At 45.3% G+C, this 24,360-nt stretch overlaps 3 protein-coding genes across 3 annotated transcripts; 1 reads left to right on the top strand and 2 right to left on the bottom strand.

Moving 5' to 3' along the window:
* Positions 1-900: 900 nt before the first annotated feature.
* Positions 901-4,390, bottom strand: LOC132796774 (pyridoxal-dependent decarboxylase domain-containing protein 1). The gene is given in 7 exon segments (XM_060808051.1): positions 901-1,449; positions 1,540-1,733; positions 1,791-2,306; positions 2,368-2,628; positions 2,689-3,840; positions 3,842-3,865; positions 4,011-4,390. Coding segments are annotated over 7 exon segments (2,760 nt in total). The 5' UTR covers positions 4,218-4,390; the 3' UTR covers positions 901-1,043.
* A 3,450-nt stretch (positions 4,391-7,840) lies between these two features.
* On the top strand, positions 7,841-11,457 carry LOC132796772 (DNA replication ATP-dependent helicase/nuclease DNA2). The gene is made up of 3 exons (XM_060808048.1): positions 7,841-8,499; positions 8,569-9,636; positions 9,715-11,457. Exons 1-3 carry the CDS (start codon positions 8,023-8,025, stop codon positions 11,452-11,454), a joined length of 3,285 nt encoding a protein of 1,094 aa, XP_060664031.1. The 5' UTR covers positions 7,841-8,022; the 3' UTR covers positions 11,455-11,457.
* An 8,514-nt stretch (positions 11,458-19,971) lies between these two features.
* On the bottom strand, positions 19,972-23,747 carry LOC132796363 (uncharacterized). Its single transcript, XM_060807515.1, has 3 exons — positions 23,440-23,747; positions 23,180-23,386; positions 19,972-22,505 (listed from the first exon to the last, which is right to left on the bottom strand). Exons 2-3 carry the CDS (start codon positions 23,319-23,321, stop codon positions 20,332-20,334), a joined length of 2,316 nt encoding a protein of 771 aa, XP_060663498.1. The 5' UTR covers positions 23,322-23,386; positions 23,440-23,747; the 3' UTR covers positions 19,972-20,331.
* Between the last annotated feature and the right edge of the window lie 613 nt (positions 23,748-24,360).

Below are 24,360 nucleotides of genomic sequence, written 5' to 3'. Positions count from 1 at the left end.
TTACTGTTGCAGTTGGGCCCAATAACGATAAGTGGGAAAAAATTTAACTGTCAGAATGATGAATTAAAAAAAACTTGTAGCTTACATTCGTTATCATTGTGCACAATTTTCAGCAGCATACTTTATTTCAACTTGTATAATAAATATATTTTATCAATTTATATATTTTATTTTTTTTTTTGTTTTTGTTTCTTTTTTTTTGCATACACAAATTGTGTTGTGTATATTTGTTTTGCGTTTGTTGTATAAGATTATTAATTTAAATTGTATGCTTTTTTTGTTGTCACTTAGCGCCTAAACAAATTACGATTACGAATAGTGCAAATTATATTATTGTTATTGTTACCGAGACATTTGCATTATTCAATTTAATTCAATGATGTTCAGTTTTTTAATTTTTTTTTGTCATTTTCTAGGTACTTGCATAAAAATCATTATTATAATAATAATAATTGTGATACAAAAAAAAAAGATAAGGTAATTGGAATTCAGTTTGCTTTGTCGTTTTGTAGAAGAGATATGATTGTAATACAAGAAAAATATAATAGATAAATAATAATAGAAAGAATCGCCCACAGCGAACAACAACTTCAACAATAATGCAGCACATAAACATTAATAATAATAATAATACACATTACAAAAAAAAATTCAAAAAAGAAGGATTAAATTACAAAGTAAGAATAATACAATAGATTGGATTAAGAATATATATAATAATGTATAAGTATGTAGATATAAAAGCAAATGTGCAATTACATATTGCGGCTGGACAGGCGATGGATGCTGAATCCTTTTTCGGGATTCCCTTTAGCGCTGTGTCCAAGGCTCTCATCTAAGGTTTTTTTTTTTTTTTTAGTTTTCTTTGGAATTACAGAATTGCGTTTGGATTTCATCATCTTTGTTTTTTTTTGTTGCTGGTTAATTAAGACTTATTTAAGTGTTTTTTTTTTTTTGTTTGCATTCATTTTTGGGAAGTGGTCAGTGAGAAGGAGTAGGAAGAGGAGAAGGATTTGTTTGTCGTTGTCCTTGCGCTGCCATTTTTAAGCATTATTGTTGATTGCACTATTCATGGCCACCAGCTCCGGCACCGAAGAGGAGCCACCGCTGCTTTGGCTGACGGTACGCGCATGATCCACATGGTTGCCAGTCATTGATGTTGTTGTCGTCGTCGTTGTTGCTGCTCCTGTTGTTGTTGCACCACCAGCAGCAGCAGCGGAAGCAGCAGCTGCTACGGCTGCAACCGCGGCTGTTGCTGCTGTGGCTACTTCAGTTGCTGTGGTGCTGGCTGCTGCTTCGGCAGCGTCACCAGCACCGACCACTGGTTCCACAGTGGGAAAGACGGGCGGCGTGGACGATGACACCACTGGCGTCTGTATCATGGGCGTCGGAGGCGAACGATTCGCTGGCAGTTGATGCGCCGTCTCGCCCGACATTTGCATGTGGTACCTGATGTGGGAGAGAGAGAGAGAGAGAGAGAGATAGAAACCGGAGATTAGCATGCGCAAACGCTAGCTGCAACTTCAACGCTCTTCTCACTTGTAAATGTTCTCGGTGCTCTCGACAACGCCTTGGGTGAGATTGAGGCTGCGCCCCTTGATGCCCGACTCCTTGGCGGGCGGTGACCACCAGTTGAAGACACGTCCCACCACCGGCACATGTCGCAAAATGCCCTCCTGCCACAGCTTCTCCTCCGACTCGCGCTGCAAGTCTGCGGTGGCCGCCTCAATGCCCTAAAATAGAAATTTACTTTGAGCATCAACGAGTTCGTTCCAATTGTTGATATTCACCTTCTTGACAATCTCGGACATGGTGTCCAGCACACGTGAATTCTCCTGCACACTCTTGCCGACAGTGACAACCAAATCGAGCAGCTCCTCCACTTCTGTTTCGTGCGTCACCATGCCAAAGCGCACACAGATCAGGCCATCGGTGCCCTCGCCCAGCGAAAATGCATTATCCGTTGACTTGAGCGCCTCGACCAGATCAATGTTGAGCTTATTGAGCTCGGTTTTGGCCTGATCGGTTAACAACGATTCCCAGCCCTCGGGCACAAAGCGTACACCGCCCATGCCCGCCCATTCGGGCAGCGGCACCAGACGCAACACTTCGCTGCGATCAACGAGATGCATGAAGCGTGCCTTGTGCTTGATGGTGGCACGCAAGATATCGACATGCGCCTCCAAGCTCTGGGCAAAGCTCTCCAGATTCTCCGAGCTGGGCGGCTGTTCGCCCAAGCCCAATTCGAGCGGACAATAGCGTATACAACTGCCATGCGTTGGATGCTCAATCACCTCAAAGTCAAACTGCAAAGGACAAACAATAATGTAGAAGAATTAGTTTGAAAAATAGTTTCCAAACGCTTACATTGGGACAATCCCGCTGCAGTATTTGTCCCAGCCACGAATTGAGACGATCAAAGTATGAGGCATTGTTGAGCTTCTCCAGCGGCTTGTGGCCCGCGTCCACAGTGGTGTTTTCCAGGCTGCTTGCGCCGCTGGTAATTGGAATGGTTGTGCTGCCATCAAACTGATAGACAACAACTGGAGCGGCGGCATCAAACAAGGCGTTCACATCAAACACGCCGCTTCCAATAATGTCCGACAATGCAGCGCCGGGAGTGTGGCTCTAAAAGAGAAGAGAGCATTAGTTGGAGGATGTAAAAGGGAATGAAGAATAGCTTGTTACCAGCACACGAATTCCTTCGCATTTCGAAGCGATCTCAAAGAGAATGCTGCATGTTTGGAATGCCACATGCAACCGCTCCGCAATCGACTTTTTGCCCAGCGCCTGCAGACTCGTCCACAGCGACAAGGCATTGAGACGCCTCGACAGGATTGGATCCGATTCAAAGGCACTCAAAGCACTGTTCTGCAACGGACGATGCAACAGCACAATTGGCAAACTGGGCACGCCCAGCCAGCTGCCCAAATTCAGTGCCATCGAGTGCAGCACATCGTGCACATTGCCCGGCGTCTGGGCACAGACGAGAGCCGCCAAACCATGGCCGCTGGCATGCAGCCACATGTTGTGCGCCTTGCAAACGTCCCGTAAACGCTGCAGATTATCCACATAGCCACAGAGCGAGGCGCCAATGTCGGCGACGACAAGCAACGGCGTGCGACTGGCGGCCAAATCATGTTGCACCTGCTTCTGCAGGAGCACAAGATCCATGGTGCCGCATTTGCTGTCCTCCGGTATGATTTTGATGGCCTCCAGCGGTATGCCCAGCTGCCGGCAGGCGTATTGCAGTCGCACCGGCGTCGTATTCTCCGAAATGTAGAAACATGGTTGCGCCAGAGCGGGTATGCCACCCTCCAGATACCCGGGACAGCGGGCAACGATGGCCAGGCGCACGGTGCGCAGGACGGCATCGGCATTGTCGGCATGGAAACTGCTCGCGGCATTGGGGAAATGGAACAGTGTGCCCAGCCAGCGTGTGGCATCGCCCGCAATGCTATTGGTCACACGCAACAGATGCTGGCGATCCAGATGCGACAGATACGCCACGATGCTGTGCGAGATTAGCGCCAAATGGGAGACATCATCGAGAGCGGGCAGCGGAAACTCGGGATCATCGTCGCTGTCCGAATAGGCAACGAGTTGCTCTAGCGATTTGAGTATATCCGAAGGCACGCGGTGCTCCTGACGCAGCTGTGTGTACAGCACAACATCCGCGGCCGCCAAAGTGCCGTCGGCAGCTGATGTTGTTGTTGTTGTTGCAGCTGTGGCTGCCGCATCTTCATCTTCGGTTGTTGTCTCGAGGTGCACTTTATTGGGTGAACCGGGCAGTGCTTTGACATTCTCCAGACGTTGCAGCACCTGCGACGAACGCAATTCCCAATTCAGCCAATCCGGAGCGTATCTGCGGTTGTTGGTGGAGTAAACAATAGAACAGACAAGTATGAAAGAAAAGTAAAGCACACAAAACAGCGCACAAAGCACACACAACACACACGTTGACGTGTCGTCGTGTCGTCGTCATCAAATGCCAGCAAAACTATACTTACGCTGGATGCGGCAATTTCGGCCACTGCTGGTGTTGTTGCTGTTGTTGTTGCCACTGGTGCTGTTGGTGTACTTGTTGTTGTTGTTATTGCCGCTACTGGAGTTGCCGTTGTTGGTGTTGTTGCTGCTGCGGTTGTTTCCGTTGTTGATGGCGACTGTGCTGCAGCTTCGGCAGCCCGTTGCTCGTCATCAACTCCAGCCGCAGACATCTCTAATAGTTAGCTTTTGCAAAATTGTCAATATCGCTTTTTTCCCCCTAATCCAAGTTGGCTGCTTGTTTTTTCTGTTATTCTCTCTTCTTATTATAGCTGATGTGGTAGAGCTGGCGAAATATCGATAGCGCTAACGATGCCACATCGATAGTTCTTTGAACATCGCTTATGCGTGTGAAAGCTAAATAAAATAAAATAATAGTATTGTAATTTTTGTTTTGTATTGCAAGAAATAAATATTATTTTTAGATGAACTATGACGTTTGCTTGAAGTTTTAACACGCACAATTTTGTGGCGAAGTGTGTGTCTAAAGTCGAGCGACATTTTTGTGGTCACACTGTTATTAAAGTGCCAACGTATCAGCGTGACCGCAATTCCAAAAATAATACCAACCGCACGGTATATTTAATTTATTTATCATTTTGTATTGAGTGTGTGCATAGTTTCTGCTTAGTTTTCTTTATCTACTTAAAAGTAGAAGCTAAACGGCAATTTTGTTCCGCAGACTTAAAACAATATTGTTATCGATATGCGGCTGTCAGCCGAGTTGGCAGCTCTATTGCATACGCAATTGGCGCACTATTTCAAGTTTGTCTAGCGATTCCCAAAATTAAATATATATAGAAATGCACTTGTGTTACACTAATGCGATTTTCCAGTTTAGCATTTGTTGCGACACATGTTTGCAGCAGCACTAAATAAAATGCAACTTTTTGCGAAACTCGCAACAGCAAACATATGCAACTGGATTAAGCCAACATGTGTATGCGATGTGTGTGAGTGTGTGTGTGTGTGTGTAGCTTTTCACTTTATTCATGCATAAACTTGCTGAGAAAGTTTCGCGCTGGCTGCAAAAGTTGCCGTGGCATTGGGATTTGCTAGCGCTCCGCCCCCCTCGAGTAACTCCCCTTGCCACACACCACTCTGCCCCAACATGCAAATAACATATCGATGCTGCTTTTTCAAATAGACCAACCAAACATTACCCCCCGCTGGTCCATGCCTAACCCGCTTGACTGCTACACTAACACCCAACTCCGTCCCCTTCCCCATCCACCACCCCGTCACCGTTCCCGCATCGATCGTTGCATTGGTTTTCCCTTGTGGCATTGGCGTCGTTGTTGTGCCGGGGATTTGCGCCGAAGCCGCCGGAACGTGCCGTGTGCACATGCATCAATTTGCCCTGCCAGCCACAAGCTCCTCCCCCCACCCACCAAAAAAAAAAACCACTCCCCTCCCCATCCACCACACCCTTTAAAGCGGCTGCTGCGTTGTTTGCATGTGTGCAAGTAGAAGAAGAAGCAGCGGCAGAAGCAGCATAAGTTCGTTAATCATTAGACTCTAATGCGGGCAATAGGCGTGCCCGAAAGAGATAGCAATAGAGAGTGAGCGAGAGCGGCAAGTGGATTATAAATTAAACAATTTCGCTTGATTAAAACAGCCGCAGCATTTAAATACAAACACACATACACACACACACACACAAACACACACACAGAAGCACATGCAGCTCGCATAAGCAGTATAAATTATGAGCCCAAAATGCAAATACCCGGCAAAATTGCTCGAAGAGGGGTATATCAATTTAGTGGCCAGCGAAGATTTGTGTGTGTAACAGAATTGCAGCAGCAGAATCGTCAAATAAATTTGAAATCAAAAATGAAGATTTACTAAATCAATAACAAAAATGAGTGGCATCAAATAATTGACGGGTATTCGCTAGTCGATTACTGCATACTTTCTAATTCGTTGTTGTTGTTTGTATTTGGCGCCACAATTCATATAAAATTGGTTTAGCTGCGCTGATAATTGCAACCAACAATTGCGGAGCAAATAGCAATGAGAACGGGTGGGGGAAGGGGAGGGGTAGGTTAGGTTTTTAAAAGGCTCGTGGTGTGGAGCAGAGAGTAGGTGGGGTTGGCGGGGAGGGGGTAGGATTTGGTCAGCTCGTCACGTTTGCTAAGCAAATGAGTTTGCGCCGCACTTTTTGCTGGCTGATTATATAAATTGCGTATACGCAGCGTGGGGCCAACTAATACACACGCACACGCAACACACACACGCAACACACACACACACACACACACAGGCAGTTAGCTGCAACATCTATGCCAAGGTGCAAAGAAAAAAAAAAGGCTCAAGGCCGCAAACACAGCAGCACTTCAATTGCCTGACACACACACACACACACACACACACATACACATACATATGCGTATTGGTGTGCGTGTGTGTGAACGGCTGAGGTGCAAAGTAGTTGCCACTTAAGAGGCACACGAAAAAAACACACACACACAAAAACACAAAAAAAAGCAACTTCAAACAAACAAGAGAGCGAGCGAGGGTGGGCAAGGGAGGGGCGAGGGTGGCCTTTGAAGAGCCTCAGCCCGCTGAATGGGCTGCGAAGAGGCGAAAGAGGTGGTTGGAAGGGGGGAAGGGGGGCGTAGGTTGAGGGCAGCGACTGCAGACAGACAGTGAAAACAGTTAAAGTGCGCAAACAGCAGGTGATGGTGGAGGAAGGTGGAGAAGGCAGGGGGCAGGGGGAGGAGTTGCAACACTTGGTTTGGTTTGGCAGGTTTTTGGTGGCTGCTGTTGGTTTTTTTGCAGCCTACGTTGCGAGCCATTGACGGCAGATCTGCGCAAATTGACTTTTATATACACCCACACATGCATGCATTTGCATGCGAGTGTTTGTGTGTGTGTGTGTCTGCCTGCAAGTGCGAGTGAGAGCAAGTGCTGAGCGTAAGCACCTTTTCACCAGGCGCACAGCAACACTGTTTTTCTCGCTGCCGCCGAAAAGTAGGCAATGGATTTCGTTTAATTGGCAGTCAGAGCCTTGCAAATTGATCGTATGCAAAGAACAAGGAAAGACGGCGTGTGCGAGAGAGCGAGATAGCAACTAAAAGAGTGGCCACTACTCAGAGCATAGCATACAATGTGGACAGCAGCAGGAAAAAACAAACCATTTGTCAGGAGAGCAAACACACACACACTCACCAATACATACACACAGTCCACTGTGAAATTGACAAAATATAAAAGTGAATGCGAGTGTGGCATAAAAAGCCAAGAAATGCACACAAGCACAAACACACGCACATGCACATGAACATGCAGAATGGGAGGCAGGCATCAATAACAGGCAAACAAGAGCAGCAGCAATAACAACAACAACGTAGTCGCAAAGCAAAGTGACGCCGTAGCCAAAGTCTGAAGGCAAACCGAAAAGGCAATGCAAAAGTACACAAATAAGCAAAAAGTGCAGGCGGCAACATGAAAACATACACACATACACATATGTAGATGCATAAGCTAGCATATATTTCTTTTGGCATACGAGGTGTGCCCTAAAAGTCAGCTACAATTATTTTTCATTTCAAATTGCTGACAATCGAAATAGCTTGCTATCGATTACGCAGTCAGCTGGCTTTTCGATCGTTTCTCAAACAGTGTGTACACGTTGTTCGATTATTTGAATATTAGTTTATAATTTCACATAAATTAATATAATTAAGCGGTTATTTACAATATTAAACATTTTTATTTTATTTGCTGTTATCAGCTGACTGCTCATGCGCAAGATGCTCATGCTACTGTGAAACAGTGTGTACACACTGGCGAACAGTTAGTTTTTTTGGCGCGATTTTATGAGAGTGTTCGGTAAAACATTAAGTGATAATAATTAACGCGAAAAAGTGATAACAAATGCAATTATGCAGTCAGCGAAACGTGTGCTGTCGCCCAGCAAAGCGGATAATGTGAATGCAACATGCAAAAAGTATAAACCACAACTGAATCTCGATGTACAAAAAAGAGACAACTTCGGAGCCGCAGGATCAGGAAAATTATGGATTTCTGCTAGACGACGACAACGATTTCGATTTATGTGCACTCGATGCGGCTGTAACAGCAAGCAAACTCGATCTCACCCGCTGGCAGCGTTGTGTGGTCAAGAGCGTCGAACGTTTGCCCAAGACATACAATCTGCTGTTGCATTTAAACAGCGCAGACTCCGCTGCAGAAGATCCACCTGCCACAGCTGATTGCCAGCTGCAAGCGCCATGGCATATGACGCCCATCGAACCGGGCGATGTGGTCTCAGTGCAGGCGCAGTGGCAACCATCGTTAAGTAGCTATGTGGTCAACAAGGAGTCAGGCTACTGCGTCATCCAGCCGGATATGCTCATCTCGAGCACAACGGTGACGGGTTCGCTCTTCTGCCGTCGCAAGGCTGTGCTCCAGGATCGTTTTCGTGGCGTCGACGGCGCCAATGCGGTGGTAAGTGCTTCAAGAGAATAGCCACTGAATCCTTTTAATGTTTAATGTTTTCCCCCCGTTTGCTGGCAGATGATTGTGGGCACGCTGGTGCACGAGCTGCTGCAAACGGTGCTCGCTCAGCGCCTGCGTAGCCACCAACAAGTGCTTGCTGCACTCCAGCAACTGCTTGAGAGCACTTCCTTGGCCCAGCTGCTCTATGGCAGCCAATTGAGTCAGGCGGAGATTGAGCTGCAACTGCACAAGTTTGTGGAGCCCATTGTGGCCTTTGTAGCCCAATATATTGATGGCGTGCAGTCGACAACATCGTTGCCTCCAGAGATGTACAAGGATCGCATTGAGGAGATCCATGACATCGAGGAGAATCTTTGGGTGCCGCAGCTGGGCCTCAAGGGCAAGGTGGATGTCTCGGTGCGTGTGCGCCGTCAAAAGCAGCCCATACCGCTGGAGCTGAAGACGGGCCGCGCCAGCTTCTCCATGGAGCACAAGGGACAGCTGTTGCTCTACCAGCTGATGCACACAGCGTTGGGCCAGGACACGCACTCGGGTCTGTTGTTGTATTTGCGCGAAGGAATTATGCGTGAGGTGCGCGACGGACGCAACGAGCAGCGGGATTTGGTGCTGTTACGCAATGAGCTGGCACACTTCCTGAGCCGCGAAGTGCAGCTGCCAGTGATGGGTGAAGCACTCAGCGTATCGCCAGAGCAGCCCGGGAAGCTGCTGCAACCGTTTCAGCTGCCCGAACCAATTTCACATCACAGCGCCTGCGGCAATTGCGCATACGCGACGCTCTGCTGCAGCTTTGCCAGCACCGATGCCCAGCTGGAGTTGAGCAACACGCATCCGCTGCGTCGCCAGATGGAGCAGCAGCTGGCGCACTTGACGCTCCCGGATCACGAGTATGTGCTGCACTGGTGCGGTCTTTTGGCGCTCGAGGAGCAGCAGCAGCGTCAAGGCTCGCAGTTGCGTTCGCTGTGGACGGAGACGGCGATGCGGCGACAGCAACAGGGACGTGCGATCTGTGAGCTGCAGTTGGCGGCGGATCAGAAGATAAAGAGTAGCGGCAGCTGTCACAATGGACGCTACGAACAGCAGTTGCAGTTGTCAGCGCAATCAGAACTCAATCTAACGCTGAGTGGCGTGAGTAATTCACTTTCTCACTTTCTAGTCATTCAATGAAACTCCTCTCGCTCTCTCTCTCTTTCCCTCTGTTTGCAGTTTGAGCTGGGTGAATACGTCACAGTTAGCTGCAGCTCACGCCAGCGTTTGGCCATTGCAGCGGGATACATTATGGCGCTGATGCCACGCAGCATCACACTGCAACTGGAGCGTGATTTGAGCCAGCGATATGCGGGCGAAACCTTTGTGGTGGACAAACACGAATCGCAGAGTTTCGTCAGTTTCAATTACACGAATTTGGCCTTGCTGCTGGAGGACAACGAACGCGCCGCGGAGCTGCGCAGCATTGTGGTGGCCAAGCAGCCGCCGACGCAGCACAAACTGCTGCCGCGCATCATTGGCAGCCAAGGCGGTCCCATGCTGCGTCCACTGAACAAGGTGCAACAGGCGGCAGCACTGCGAGCGCTGACCACCAGCACACATCTGCTGATCAAGGGTTTGCCGGGGACGGGAAAAACCCAAACCTTGGTTGCGATTGTGCGTCTGTTGCATTTGATGCAGCGCAGTGTGTTGATCACCGCTCAAACGCATTCGGCAGTGGATAATCTATTGTTGCGTCTGCTGCCGCACAAGTTGCCGCTGCTGCGGTTGGGCAGCAGTCAGCGCATTCATCCGCAGCTGCAGGAGATTAGCGAAGCGCATTTAACCGCCGACTGTCAGACGCTGGAGGAATTAACAGCGGCTCTACAGCGTCCCAGCATTGTGGGCGTCACGTGTTTGGGCGCCGGTCATGCGCTCTTTCAGCAGCGTCGCTTCGATTACTGCATTGTCGATGAGGCCACTCAAGTGCTGCAGCCGACAGTGTTGCGTGCCCTAAGTCACTGCAGTAAGTTCATACTCGTGGGTGATCCGGAGCAGTTGCCGCCACTTGTGCGCAGTCGTGAGGCGCGTTCGCGTGGCGCCGATGAAACGATGTTTCAGCGATTGGACTGCGAACAGGCGACAGCTGTGTTGACGCTGCAGTATCGCATGAATCGCAGCATCACACGACTGGCCAACCAACTGACCTATGGCGAGGCGTTGCAGTGTGCCGACGAGCAAGTGGCCAATGCCAAGCTGCAGCTGCAGCCGCTCAAGCGTGAGGCGGGACTGTGGACGCAGCGAGCGCTGCAAACGCATCTGGAGCAGGCGGTGTTGCTGCTGGACACCGGTGATTGCTCGCAACGCTGTCAACAATTCAGTGAGCGATCGCAGCAACTGGAGGCGACCAGCGCCAGCATTGAACTGAGCTATGGCGAAGCTGCTCCCGCTCTCGCTCCCACTTCTTCATCTCCTAAGCGTGCGCGTCGTGCGCCAAAGTACACCAACTATTGCGAGGCAGCGATTGTGTTGCATCTGCTGCGGCAGCTGCTTGACGCTGGCTTTGAGCCGTCACGAATTGGCGTCATTGCGCCGTATCGGGCTCAAGTGGAGCTACTGCGCAAACTGAGTCCCCGCCTCATCGATGTCGAGTTCAATACGGTGGATCAGTATCAGGGACGCGACAAAGACCTCATCATTTATAGCTGCAGCAAAACGGGACCCATGGCCACGGGCCAGGACATGGAGAGGTCGCGTGAGGCTGAAATCCTTGAGGATCAGCGCCGTCTTACGGTTGCGATCACTCGTGCCAAGCACAAACTTTTACTGCTCGGCGATGCCAAGTGCCTGGAGCGTTATGGCCCATTTAAGCGATTGTTCGAGCATATACCCGAACGTTGTCGCGTCCAGTTGACAGAGGGTCGCATGGGATTCAGCTGGCAGACGCTGCTCGATGGGTTGGCTCAGCTTTTGCAGTAGTTCATCATGTTATTACCATCTCATTACCATATTACACCATCATCATCATCATCGCATCACATTTGAGACGCAAGCCGTTTGATATTGATGTCAAAGGTGAATCTAAAATTTTCATATTCAAAAACTTTTTTTTGGTTTTTTCTTTGTTTTTTGTTTTATTTATGCATTTAAATGCAAATAGTGGCTTATTTTATTTATTAATTGATTATTGATTGTTTGATCAATCAATGCAGGCGTTTATATTTATTTTTGATTAATGATCTAAATTACTGACTGATTGATTGATACAAATTTATTAAGTTCGGTCTCTACCTGTCTGATATTCATACTTTCTGATTTGCAACAGTTGGTTTTTCTGATTTATATATTTGCCAACTGTTTGATTGACAACAATTTGTCTTTCTGATTGATTTATTTGCAAATGGTCGTCTGATTGACAACAGTTGATCTTTCTGATTGATCTATTTTTTCAAGCTACTTGACAACTATCCAGTGATTTACTGCCTAAGAAGCAAACAGAATTTTATTCATTGATTGACTGTCTGCTTGATAAACTCGCATTTATTTGCCTAATTGATTGGCTCATTGAATAATTGGATTAGTGCTCTACTTACAATTTGTGTGATCCACTAGCTGATCTACATTGTAAATAGATAGCTTTCGATGAACTAGCAGACACTTATATTCAAACAATCAATCGTTTGGTTGTCAGTCCGCTTGAATTTCACGTATTTATGTATTCAATTCCAATTTGGTATTCAGCTAATGTTCGATAATAACAAAATGATTGATGCATAATTTGATTGAGTGATTGATGAACAGTTTTACTGTATACTTTACAACTTTCCCAAGTATAAGTAAATTATTACCATTAAATGTCCGGTTGATTGATTGTCTGATTCATTGATTGTTTGATTGACAGTCTGATTAAATTATGAGTCTCTTTTGTTCAATTGAAATTTTCTAATCAAACATTGTTCGATAATAACAACATGAATGAAGAATAGTTTGATTGAATGATTGACGAAAAGTTTTACTGTATACTTAAAAACTTTTTCAAGTAAAACTAATTTAGTACTATTAAGTGAAAACGTTTATTAAAAGAAAAAAAAAAAACAAATATTTTTAGTCATGATTTTTTATTTAGCTAAAAGTTTTATAAACTTTTATGATGAAGTTAAAAGACACATACAATCTTAAGAATTAAGACAGACAGACCGACAGGACGGACGGACAGGACGAACGGACAGCATCTCTTCAAAAAAACCCACATTGTCAGCGGCTTTGTTGTAGGTGTGTGTATGTGTGTGTATGCGTGTGTTATGTGTGTGTGTGTTGAGCTGGTTATGATACTCGGTGGTTTAGATGTGGAACTCACCTCGCTGCTGGTCGTGCGCCTTTTAGGTAGGCAACACAAATTGCAAGACCTAGAAATATGCATACAAGCGTATGCGTGTGTGTGCTTGGATGTGTGTGTGTAATGGTTATAAGCAAGCAACGCACACACACACACGCAGGCAGAGAAAGAGAGAGAGAGAGAGAGAAAGACCGAGGCAGAGGGAAAACCCCAAAACCAAACACAGTTCACGGCACCGAAAATTTCAATGAGCTACGCGCACAAATAACTATGCAAAGAAGTTAAGCTGCAGCAACAGCAACAGCAGCAATAACATGAAGCAGAAGCAACGACAACAACAACAATTGCTGTGGCACGTGGCAGGCGGCTGAAGCAAAAGCAGAAGCAGAAGCTGAGGCTGAGCAAACAACTCGCCCCAAAAAGCCTTTGTTCCTAATGCAATTGAACGTAAAATTCCAAATGCTTGTAACATACACACAACAGCCAAAGCGTAGAGACAGGGAGAAAGAGAGAGTGTGTGAGGGAGGAGGAGTGGGAGTAGGAATGACAAAGGTGCAAGAAAGAGACGGCGCTAGTGCAGCAAGGACAACAAGATGGCACAGAATGCAGCCCCGAAAAAGGAAGCGTACAACAACAAGAGCAAAAAATAAACGTAGAAGCAGCCAAAGGCAAACACAAGAAGAAGAAGACGCCGACGACGACGACGATGGCGAAACTCAAGTTGCGTCTATGCACTTGCTAATAAATTTGATAAATATTTATGTTGTGCTTTTTAATTCCGTTTAAAACTAATTGCGACTAGTTTTCATTAACACGAGCGACAAGAACTTAAAGACTTAATTATGCCATGCTGGATGTGGCACCAAATTGACTCCAAATTAACTCGCTAATTAACTGATTAATTAAGAGCGCTGAAAGCAGATTGCGTATACGCCACGTGCATGCTTAATCAATTATTATTTATAATAATCATAATAATAATAACAAAATAATCACGCTGCATTAAGTGAAAATAATTTAATTGTTTTGTTGTGGCATTTAATTAAAGTGACATTTAATGCAATATTGTGTAAGCACGGTTCTTAGTTCGATAACTTATCGAATATCGACAACATGTTTAAGTAGCTGTTAACTTATTGCTTCGGGATTCCCTATAATTTCAAATCAAGTGCGAGTCAGTTTAGGTCTCAGCCTAGACAATACATATGAGTATATATACATATATATATGCTATATACAAATACATGTATTTATTGTAGCTTAGGGGCCAAGCGAAGTCAGTAGACTCTTGTAGTACAGCTGATATCGTTTGATGCCTTTTCGTTTGCCTTTTGCAATAAAGGCGACCTCATAAGTTGCCTTGCCTGCTGGACTGCTGGGTGACTGGGTGGGCGGACTTGCTAGCTGGTCGATGGGCGTGGCATACGAGTCGACCGATAAACGACCAGCAGAGCCAACACAACAATACCGACCCACTAACCGACTCTCGTTCTGCATGTGTTTGCTGCGAGTGTGTGTGTAGCGTGTGTGTGTGCTTGTTGGGGGAACAATGTGTGCTTGTCGGGTCTGCACACAGTTCTTTATTACGCTTTATACAACATTCGCAAATCCGCAAATTCGCACATTCACATATTCGCAATAACTGCATGTAAATTGTGTTGTCGAAATGAATATTCAAGTTGTTTGTTTCTTCCGCTCTTATTCCTTATTGTGTCTCTAATAAAATAATAAATAAGTCAATCGATAGTCATCGATACACTTCGCACTGCTTGTCGCTTAACGATCAATCGATCAATCAGCATCTGGTCACACTCAGCAGCAAAGTGCAGCCATTTTGCTTTTTTTGTTGTTGTTCTTCATTTTTATTCTGAAGTCATTGCGCATTTTAATTACAGCGAAACGCAATGTTTGCATTCTTTTAATGTTTATTGCATAATGGGGCTTTGCCTGGTCATTTTTTGTTATTGTAATTTGGTTTTTTTTTGTTTGGTCCTTACTCATTTGCTTTTACGCTGTTGTTGTTGTTTTCGTTTTGGGGTATTTTTTTGTAGTTGCCTTTACAGTTTTGCCTTTGTTTGTGCCCAAAGCCTTTGAACTACATTTTCGCTGTGCGTTCGCTCTGTGTGTGTGTGTGTGTGTGTATGGGTGTGTATGGGTGTGTCTGCCCACATTGTTGTATGCAGTTGTAGTTGTTGCCGCTGCTGCTGCTTCTGGCATTGCCATCATCATCATCATCATCATCATCATCGCGGTGCTTGGTAACCCTGACCTGAATTTAACTCTAAAATTTTTGCGCAGTTTTTGTTGTTTCGCTTTGTGGGTGTGCCTTGGTGTGTGTGCGTGGCAAATCAGTAAGCGAAACGCACACACACATACACTAACACACACACACACACGTATATTGGGTCACTGCCGCTGTCTGTGAGTGTTAATTTAATATTTGTTGTTGTGTTTTACTTGCGCTTTCTTTTACTCAAATTAAATGAAAAATTCTTCAAGTTAGTTGCAGCACGCAAGGGAGGCGAAAAGAGATGGAAAGGGAAGAGGTTAGGGGTTAACTGGGTGTGTGTATATGCGAGTTATGCACAACGCTCCAAATACGGGAATTGGCAAAATGGAGAAAACGTGCAAAATGCACAAATGAAAAGCTACTGCTAGCTGTTTCAACTGCTTGCTCTTCCTCTTCCTCTTCCTCTTCTTCGTCTTCGTCTTGTTGTTAGCTTGTGCATCTTCGTTTATGGCTCAGTTGCAGCTTAATTCACCTCACCGTGTCCGTCATCTCCGTCTGCTGTCCTCTGTCTCGGCTATTTGCAGTCTTAGCCTGGCCTGTTTCCCGAGGCTGTCAATGAAAGCCACAGGCAAAAGCCTTTAAACCCGAAACAATACAAATTTAAGCTCCTCTCACCTCGCTCACTTCATTTGTTTCTCGTGCTCTGGCAGCCGCAGGTAGCCACTTGGCAGCCAATGCGGCTTGTAATACCCGCTTCACGAGCTCTAGATGGGTATTATCATTAGATGATAAATCGTAAATCGTTTGATTTAACAGCGTAAGAATACATGTTTCAAACTTGAATGAAAATGGCTTCCGGGGTTCTGTATCGGTTTCGATTATACAATCTGGCCACACTCTTTTAACTCTCCGCTAATTTATAAAATTTAAAAGAAGATATGAATCCTATTCTTAGAGAATTTATAATATAACACTTTAAAAGTTTGCTGAAAATGTGTTTATTTGTATTTTAGCTGTACATTTTTATTGTTTTGGTCACACTTTATTTTTTCTTTCTATTGGGGGAAGCGACAACTTTCACTTTCATCTGAATTCCTCTTCCGTTTCGATTTACACTGCATCAAAACTACTTTTATCTAGTTTAATTAAGGGAATAATCGAAATTATTAATGTAAATATTGCTTATCGCGTATTTGGGAGTCGAGCACACTTATAATTGTTGTTGTAATTGTGTTGTGCGTGTGTTGGACGGATTCGTGCAGTTTGTTAGGCAATGACAATCAACTTAAAGCACTTGTGTCCCATTTTCCCCCCGCGTCACCCCGCTCCACCCTGAAGCGCATACCCTTCCCTTCGCTGTTAAACAGCGACAATTCTTGGCATAGAAATGGACCAGAGAACGAATCAGAGTCACAGTCACAGTCACAGTCAGAGACAGAGACAGAGATTGGAAGTTGGAGAGTTGGTGGCAAAGGCAACTAGCATACAAAACCAATTTCCTTTTTATGGCAAATGAAATGAAAATTTGAAATGACCACAAAAACGAGTGACAAACACACACACACACACACACACACACATGGGATACCACAAGAGATTGGGGAGGGGAAGATGTTGAAAGGGTATCCATGACATGCAGAGAATCTCTGCACAGGAAATGGCTACTCGGACATCATGCGACAATGTCAGTTACTGCATAGTCTTTCTCTCCCTGTCTCATTCTCTCTGGCAATTGCCAGCAGCATTGCAGCACAAATGGCAGCCACATTAACCAAAGCAATAGCAACAACAACAGCAGCAACAACAGCACAATGTGGAGCCAAAAACGCGAAATTAGCCGCCAGAAACTGACCAAGTGACCAACTGGCTGCACTCGACTCCTCGACGTGCTGTCAGCATACGATTAGATTTGCCAAAGGAAATGCAGAGCGAGAGAGAGAGAGTAGAGCAGGAAGAGAGCGTGAGGGAAGAGGGGAGGGGAAGGGGAGGGAGCAGGAGAAGCTGTCTTCAAGCGCCACAGAGTTTCGGGTCAACCGAGCAATCTACCCGCAGCGGCTTTGCGGTGGATTTATTTTATTACCCAACGCACCAAGCAAACGTACGCAGAAGGTAACGACGCAAGCGGGGGGAAATTAGAGAGGGAATCAGTTTTGGAATGGGGAGGGGTGTAGTGTCGGGGGTAGATGTGCTACAGTTACCGAGCAACTGTGCTGTGGCAGGTTTTGTGCGCTGCCAAGTCGCCTTTTGTGCGGTTTCCTTTAATCCTTTCGGTTGTTGCTCAGCAGCTCTCCAGTTCTGTTGTCTCTCTCTCTCGCTCTCGCTCTCGCTCTCGATTTCGCCTCCCTTCCCCTTTCCCTCCCCGATAGCCAGTTTCATACTGTAGCATCTTCGCGCATCTCATAAAACGCCATACATATGCGCATTTCATTTGATTTGATTTAATTTTATAGCCTTTTATGTGTGTGCGCTACTCTCGCAGTTGCTGCTTCGCTGCGCTCTGTCCGGGCAACTGCTGATGCGGAAGGATGGGACGGGCGGGATGGCAAAGGCTGGCAAGGGCTGGCAAAGGGGAGCAGGGTTTAGAGGGGGCAGCTTATATATGTTGCCCTGCTGCATGCCATTGCTGTTTGGAATTAATTTCATTTGATTTTTATTTATTTATGCCAATGAAAATTGTTCGGTCCTCTTTTTTTTTGCCCTTTTTCCTCTTACTCTTGTTGTTGTCAAAACTTGCTTCTTCCTTGGGTAAAGGGCAAACGGAGGATGAGCAAGAGAGCTCTGAACCTGCGCCAACATTCAGCGAGTTATTTTGGTTATTGGCTTTAAAAAAAAAAGAGTCTATATGAAGGCAATCTGTAACGACTGATAATTGGGTAATAAAAATATTAATTGAAAACTGCAACTTTGAATTTCATCTTGAAATGCATGCAAACTTATTTTGATTACAACATTCATTGCAATTAAACAGGCTTTTAAGGGAGAGATGCTTCAAAGGGCAAGTTTAATTGCTGTGCTTTACAACTACTTTAAGGTTACTTCTGTCGCTCTTAAAGATAAGAAATAAGTAAAGTGTAACGAGATATTAGTCTTTAATGAGTTGATGAGTAGTAAACTAAGCTTTGCTAGTATTCGAGATTACCAGAAAAACGAAATAAAATGGGAGAGTAACTATTGACAAGAGCAGAAAAGTAGCGAGTAGCTAGCGACGAGTGACGTTAGTAAATTTTGGGTGCAAGGAACAAAGTGCTTATTGAACAGGAAAAAAGCGAGTTTGCGAAATGGAAGAAAAGCAGCACGTAAAAATTAGCGAGTGACGAGTAATGAGAGCTGTATGAATAACGAGTAACGAACAACGAGAGTTTACAAATTAAGATTGCTAGAAGCAGAGACTTAGTATAGCAAGAATATACATATATAAAAATCATACATATATTATGAGGTATATCTAACAGTAACGAATGTTATAATTAGTGTGAAGCAAATGAATAAATGCTGTTGTGCCTTGGGAGAAGGAAATGGCTGACATTTATGCTCGCATTGCCTATGTATAGGTGGTATACAAGTATCACCGATTCTCCCCGCTACAAGTTGCCTCATTCCAGTTGCTCATTTTTTTTGTTGTGCCACTGACATTGCTCTAATTTTGTTGTTGGCCATTTCGACGTCAATAGGTTCGTTTGTCAATCTGATAATCAAGACGCCGCTTCGCTCCCCTGCCACAACACAACACAAAACAACACAGCACAGCAATGCGGCAGATAGACAGGCAGGCAACTCGTCTCTCGTCAGTCAGCGAGTCAGTGAGTTGTGTTGCTGTTGTTGATGCTGATGTTGCTGCTGTTGTCCTACAGATGCTGCTGCCGTTGCCGTTGCCGCTGCTGCCCGCCAGCATTGTGTAGCAGCAACATCAACAGCAGCAGCAACTTTGTGGCAGCAGTTGAGTGCGCCTATTCTCGTATTTGGCGAGTCATGTACAACGCATCATCATTTATCAAAGCGCGGCAACAATTCGCAGGGCGGCTCTGCCTCTGACTTTCCTCCTACATGATTCTCCCTCCACTCTTCCATGCACACAGCCCCTGAAGCGGTGCAAAGCAAAGCCGTCGCCATTTTCTTGCGCTGTTTTTTTTTCCGTTGTATACCTGATACATGAACGGAAACCGGGTATTATAAGTTAGTGTCAAGCGAGTGAGTTTTTCACAGCTTTCCTGTGTCCACGTTTATCTATTCGTCTGAGAACAGATTTTGAGGACTTACAGACATGAGATTGTTTGATCAAAATACTTCCTAAGCTAATGAAGATCCCCCCTTAGGTTAGCTAATTAACCAGTATCCAACAGTCGAGTATGCTCGACTGCAGCTTTCGCATTTGATTTTGTTTTTGGACGACGGCGACGTCGGCTTATCGTTAGTTGGTGCTGTCATGTAACGGTTAAATCTGCATGAAAAATTAATGCTGTGCGGGCGCAGGAGGCAGGGCGAGAGGACCGTTGGAATGGTTGAAGAGGAGCAGAGTGTGAGGAGACTTTCCCGTTGGGTCTATTGAAATTAGTATTGGCCTTTGGCAGTATCGAGTTGAGTTGAGTTGAGTTGAGTGTTCACAGAAATCGGGATTGTTGGCAATGTTTACATTTAGGTTTTATTTTTATTTATTTTTTTTTTGGTTTTGGCCAGGTCGAGTGTGGGACAGGTCAATGCAGTCAGCAATAAACATATGTGTGTGTGTGCGTGAGTGTGTGTGTGTGTGTATGGATACATATATATATATATGTCAGCACACATATTGTGTGTTTTTACATAGTCAAGCGTATATATAAACATATAGATGGCTGCCTGTTCGCCACGTCGTCCCGTGTCATTCCATTTCGTTTCGTCTTATTCGATTTTGTCTTGCTCCAATCCATCTACTTCCATTCACCATTTGGTTTCATCATTTTATTTAATTTTGTTTCATTCCATTTCGCTTCATTAAATTTTGTTTTATTCCAATTCGTTGCATTCCATTTTGTTTCATTCTATTTAATTTTGTTTTATTCCAATTCGTTGCATTCCATTTTGTTTCATTCCATTCCGTTTCATTCAATTTCGATTCATTCCATTTCGTTTCATTCTATTACGTTTCATTCCGCTTCGTTTCAATACATTTCGTTTCATTCCATTTCGTTTCATTCCATTCCAATTCATTCCTTTTCGTTTCATTCCATTTACTCTTAGCTTACTAATTTGTGGCTCATTCCATCTCATTTCATTTCGCTGATTTTCGTTCCACTTCCATTGTTTCACTTGGCATTCAATAATTGTAACGCCAGAGGCTATCGTAGGGCTGCTGGCGACGCTGTCGGAGCTGCTGATGCAGCTGCTGTTGCTGCAGCACCGGCGACCATTTGGGCTTTGCATCGATGACCATGAAGCTCGTCTCGGTTGCCAACTCTGGCAAAGTCGTCAGGCTGCTCGACGCGTGCGGAGCACTCGCATTCTTGGCCACCTTGGTCTTTTTCACTGTCATTGTCACTGACTCGGGAGGTGTCGGACTGTGCTGGACCAGCGGCTTGGGCGGCGTCACCTTGGCTTCCTCCTTCTTTGGCTTTGATTGGGATGTGCTTGGAATTGGTGAAGGAGTTGAGATCGTGGATGGAGATGGAGATGGGACTGTCGGTGTTGTTGTGATTGGAATTGTAGATGAGGCTTGTGTTTGGGGGGCGGATTTGGCTTGTCTTGGCAGCGGTGACTTCGGTTTAATCGTCGTTTTGCTTGACAACAGTGGTTGCGGCTGATCATGTGCATAGACGTGAAAGAGTTCCGCCTGCAGGATTTGCTGGCGATTCTTGAACGCACGCCGATAGGCCGAGACCTGCGATGCACTGGCCGCCAACAGATGATGCGCCCCCTTGGCCATCAGCGGTTGTTTGGGCAGCTCCTCCATCATCTTGCGCTGCGGCAACACCTTGCGTTCACCCTCAGGCTGCCTCAGCTGCTCGGCGAGACGTTTGCCACCATTTGGAGCATTTGACGGGGACGGGGAATCCGTCAACTTGTTGCCGCAGTGCTTGATGTAGGGCATGTGGCTGCTGCGACTAAGATGATTGCTGGCACCAACAGTCGCGTGTTCCTTGGCCCTGACCTTCATCTTGCTCGGCTTGGAGTGTCGTGGACCATCTAGGATAAGGAAGCCGTTGCTGCTCTGACTGCTGCTGCTGTTGCTGCTGCCGCTGCTGCTGCTGACAGCTGTCTTGATGTAACGCCTCGACTTGCTGCGCTTGAGTTTAGCCTGATTGAAGCGTGTGATCGATGACGGCGCCGCTGGACTTGGCTGCAACTGCTGCTGCTGCTGCTGCTGTTGCGGTCGCCAGCTGGTCATTAGCGTCGGCTCTGGGGACCGCTTCAGCGTTTTCGTACGCGACTTGGCCTTGGCCGGCGCCAATGGCAGCGACGAGCTCACCGACTGCGAACGCGTCTGCGTCTGGGAACTGAGCAGGCAACGCTGCCTGTGATTCGTGTGCAACACATTGCGAAAACTCAGGCATGGCTGCTGCTTCGGTATGTGCTTGTTGCCCATCAGCGAGACGCGTCCATTGCCATGGCCCTGGCGGCGACTGAAGGCCTGAAATGCCGCCGGTCCATTGGCAAATTGCATGCACTCGAATTGCTGAATACGTTCGCCGAGGGTTTGGAAGCGTGTCTGCTCCTTGTTGGCAGTTGTTGTCGTTGAGGTTGCAGCTGGTTTGGCCGGCGGACGTGCCGACAACATGCGGGCAGCAACAACATTGGGCTCCGCCGGACGCTTCTCGCGTTCACGTTCACGATCAAAGCGCACGGCGAGACGTTGCTTCAGTGTCTCATCGATGGTCATCAGCTGCTCGCTGTCCAGCTTGTCGATGCTTGTTGTCTTGCGTTGCCTGTGCCGCGCCAGCGCTGCCACCGCCGCTGTGGTGGACTTTTCGATGGCATCGATGTGATGCTTGTGGCAGGGCGGCTTCTTCGCCTTGCGCACCGCCAAATCAACGTTGCCCAAGTCGAGCGAAGAGCGCGGCGGCAAACTGATTGAACGGCCACTTAGGATGCCCAAATCCAGTTGCTCAACCACATCGAGGCCGCTGCCCGATGTCGCCGTTCCCGTTGCCGTTCCCGTTCCCGTTGTCGTTTTCGTGTTCGTTCGTGTCAAACTTGTGCCGCGTTGTTGACCATTCTTCAGTTTGTCGTTGTTGCTGTTGTCGCTAATGTTCTCTTTGTGCCTGCTATTGGGATAGATGTAATCACGCAGGCTGCTGCCGGTGAAGGACATGGAGCGTCGACGATTTGCCTGCATCACTGTGCTCAGCAGATTGCCGGAGTTAGCCGCCGTCGTTTGTTCCGTCATCTGCTTGTGATTCCGTGGATACTCTGGCAATGAGCTGCGATCGTGTTGTGATGTCAAGGTGCGCACGGGCGCGCGATTCTCCTCACGCTTCTTGTGCTCCTGCGAAGCTGAGAAATGTGCGGGGTGCTCATTAAAACATATTAAGAATTTACAAGCTGTTAGGAATCGGATACAAATGTTTCTTATTAAAGCTGTCTGCAGTTGGAATCAATTACTACAAAACCTACCAAATATAACGTAAGGAAACTGAAATATACCGACGCTTATATTTGGTATTTTGATAGAATACTATATTCAAAATATACCAGATTGTCACCCAAAGCAGCTGAGACCCTATTGCACAAGTATTTCTTAAATAACTTATACAATTTTTAACCGATCGTAACCAAATTATCAGGAATCATAAATACTCGAGTTATTATTGTATGTATTTCGATTTTTATCGATTGGCGTGTGTTAGAGACAAGTTGTTATAAGCTTTAGCTTGAAGTTCTAGAAACTAAAAGAAATATATATGTATAGAAATAAATTGATGGTCAAAGATTAGGACGACAAAAGACGTGTAATCAAATGGTTCAAAGATGAAACAGAAGAGCCGGCGAAAAGATTTACAGTGATTTAGTTTTGAAGTCAAGAGAAATATGTCTTTTAAAGTATGGGAAAGAAAAATGGACAACAAGTCAATAAAAAAGAGTGTGTACTTATGCCAGGTATAACAGTCTTCACCTCTCTTATATAACAAAAGAATTTTTGAGTTAGGTTAAGTTAATACACAACTTACTCGGATTGTAGGGCAACAACGAGTTGCTGCGTTGATAGTAAGACTTTACTGCCTGCTCGTAAATTGTGTTTGTGTTGCGCAGCAGCCAAAGATTCTGGCGTCCATTGGTGCGCACAAAGCGATTTAGTTGATCGGCCTTCATTTCGATGTATATGTGTATATATATTTAGATTGCTGACTGCGCCTTGACACCGTAGCACCAAGATCCTGGAGCATTAAGAATGTGAATTTGATTTCATTTCTTGAATCATATTATTTACCTGTTATCACTTGAATTCAGCACTTTTATTTTGTTAGCTCTTTTTTGGACTCTATATAATTGCTTGCACTTTAGATTACGTTGACTGAAAATGTTGATGTTTATTGCTCGAATGTAATTAAGGGGCGATGGTTTGTTGCGATAAGACTAGACTGGATTCTAATTGGAACTGATTGGAATATGAGCCGCAATTTGTACGTTATGCAATTTAAAATCTGAAATATTGGTGTATTAGACTAGACTTTAAATACTAAAAGTGCCGAAGCTTAATGAAAAATGTCTGAAAATTGTATGTCCAACACATCTATGAAAAACACTGTCATCAAAGAACAGCCTACTGATAAATACTGATAAAGATACTTACGAACTACAAATGTGCTCGCATTGTTGCTTACCCTTTAGTAACATTTTTTTTTTACTTTTTGAATTTGTATAGATTTTTCTGCATTTAAATATGAGTTTTTAACTTTATTGGTAGAAATTATTTTGGAAGGTAGGCGGATGTTAGAAAAAGTTTAGCTAGAGGGTCTCTTGCAGTCAATACAGTAAAGTTTTATCTTTGTAATTTGTTTATGGAATTTTAGTGCAAATAAGTAGTAGAGGTTTTTGTTTGGTTTATTGTTCTGCATTTAAACAATTGATATAATTTTTTTTTAACAAAGTATGTTTGCAGCTGTTGGATTTAATCTAGCTAAAGGGTCTCATGCAGCCAATACTGAAATGTGTTTTTTACTAGCAATTGTTTTTGCTTCTGTTTAATCGATGTTGTAATGAAAATAAGTATTAGGGTTTCTCTACATTGTTATGTACGTAAAAGTTAGTTTTTAGTCTTAAACAAAAATATATACAACTGTTAAAATATATATTAATTTATATATTATGAAGTCTAGTAAAGTTTTAAGTTCAGCGTTTTCGCAGCTGG

Source organism: Drosophila nasuta, chromosome X (assembly GCF_023558535.2).
Source record: "Drosophila nasuta strain 15112-1781.00 chromosome X, ASM2355853v1, whole genome shotgun sequence".
Lineage (NCBI taxonomy): Eukaryota > Metazoa > Arthropoda > Insecta > Diptera > Drosophilidae > Drosophila > Drosophila nasuta.
Note: the sequence above shows the minus strand (reverse complement) of the source record. Positions and strands in the feature narration are given on the sequence as shown.

Excerpts from the sequence above, each read along its gene's own strand:
- LOC132796772 (XM_060808048.1), top strand. The coding sequence starts at position 8,023 with ATGTACAAAAAAGAGACAACTTCGGAGCCGCAGGATCAGGAAAATTAT. Across the intron at positions 8,500-8,568 it reads TCGACGGCGCCAATGCGGTG|ATGATTGTGGGCACGCTGGT; the intron begins GTAAGTGCTTCA and ends GTTTGCTGGCAG. Across the intron at positions 9,637-9,714 it reads TCAATCTAACGCTGAGTGGC|TTTGAGCTGGGTGAATACGT; the intron begins GTGAGTAATTCA and ends CTCTGTTTGCAG.
- LOC132796363 (XM_060807515.1), bottom strand. The coding sequence starts at position 23,321 with ATGAAGGCCGATCAACTAAATCGCTTTGTGCGCACCAATGGACGCCAG. Across the intron at positions 22,506-23,179 it reads GTTGTTGCCCTACAATCCGA|CTTCGCAGGAGCACAAGAAG; the intron begins GTAAGTTGTGTA and ends CACATTTCTCAG.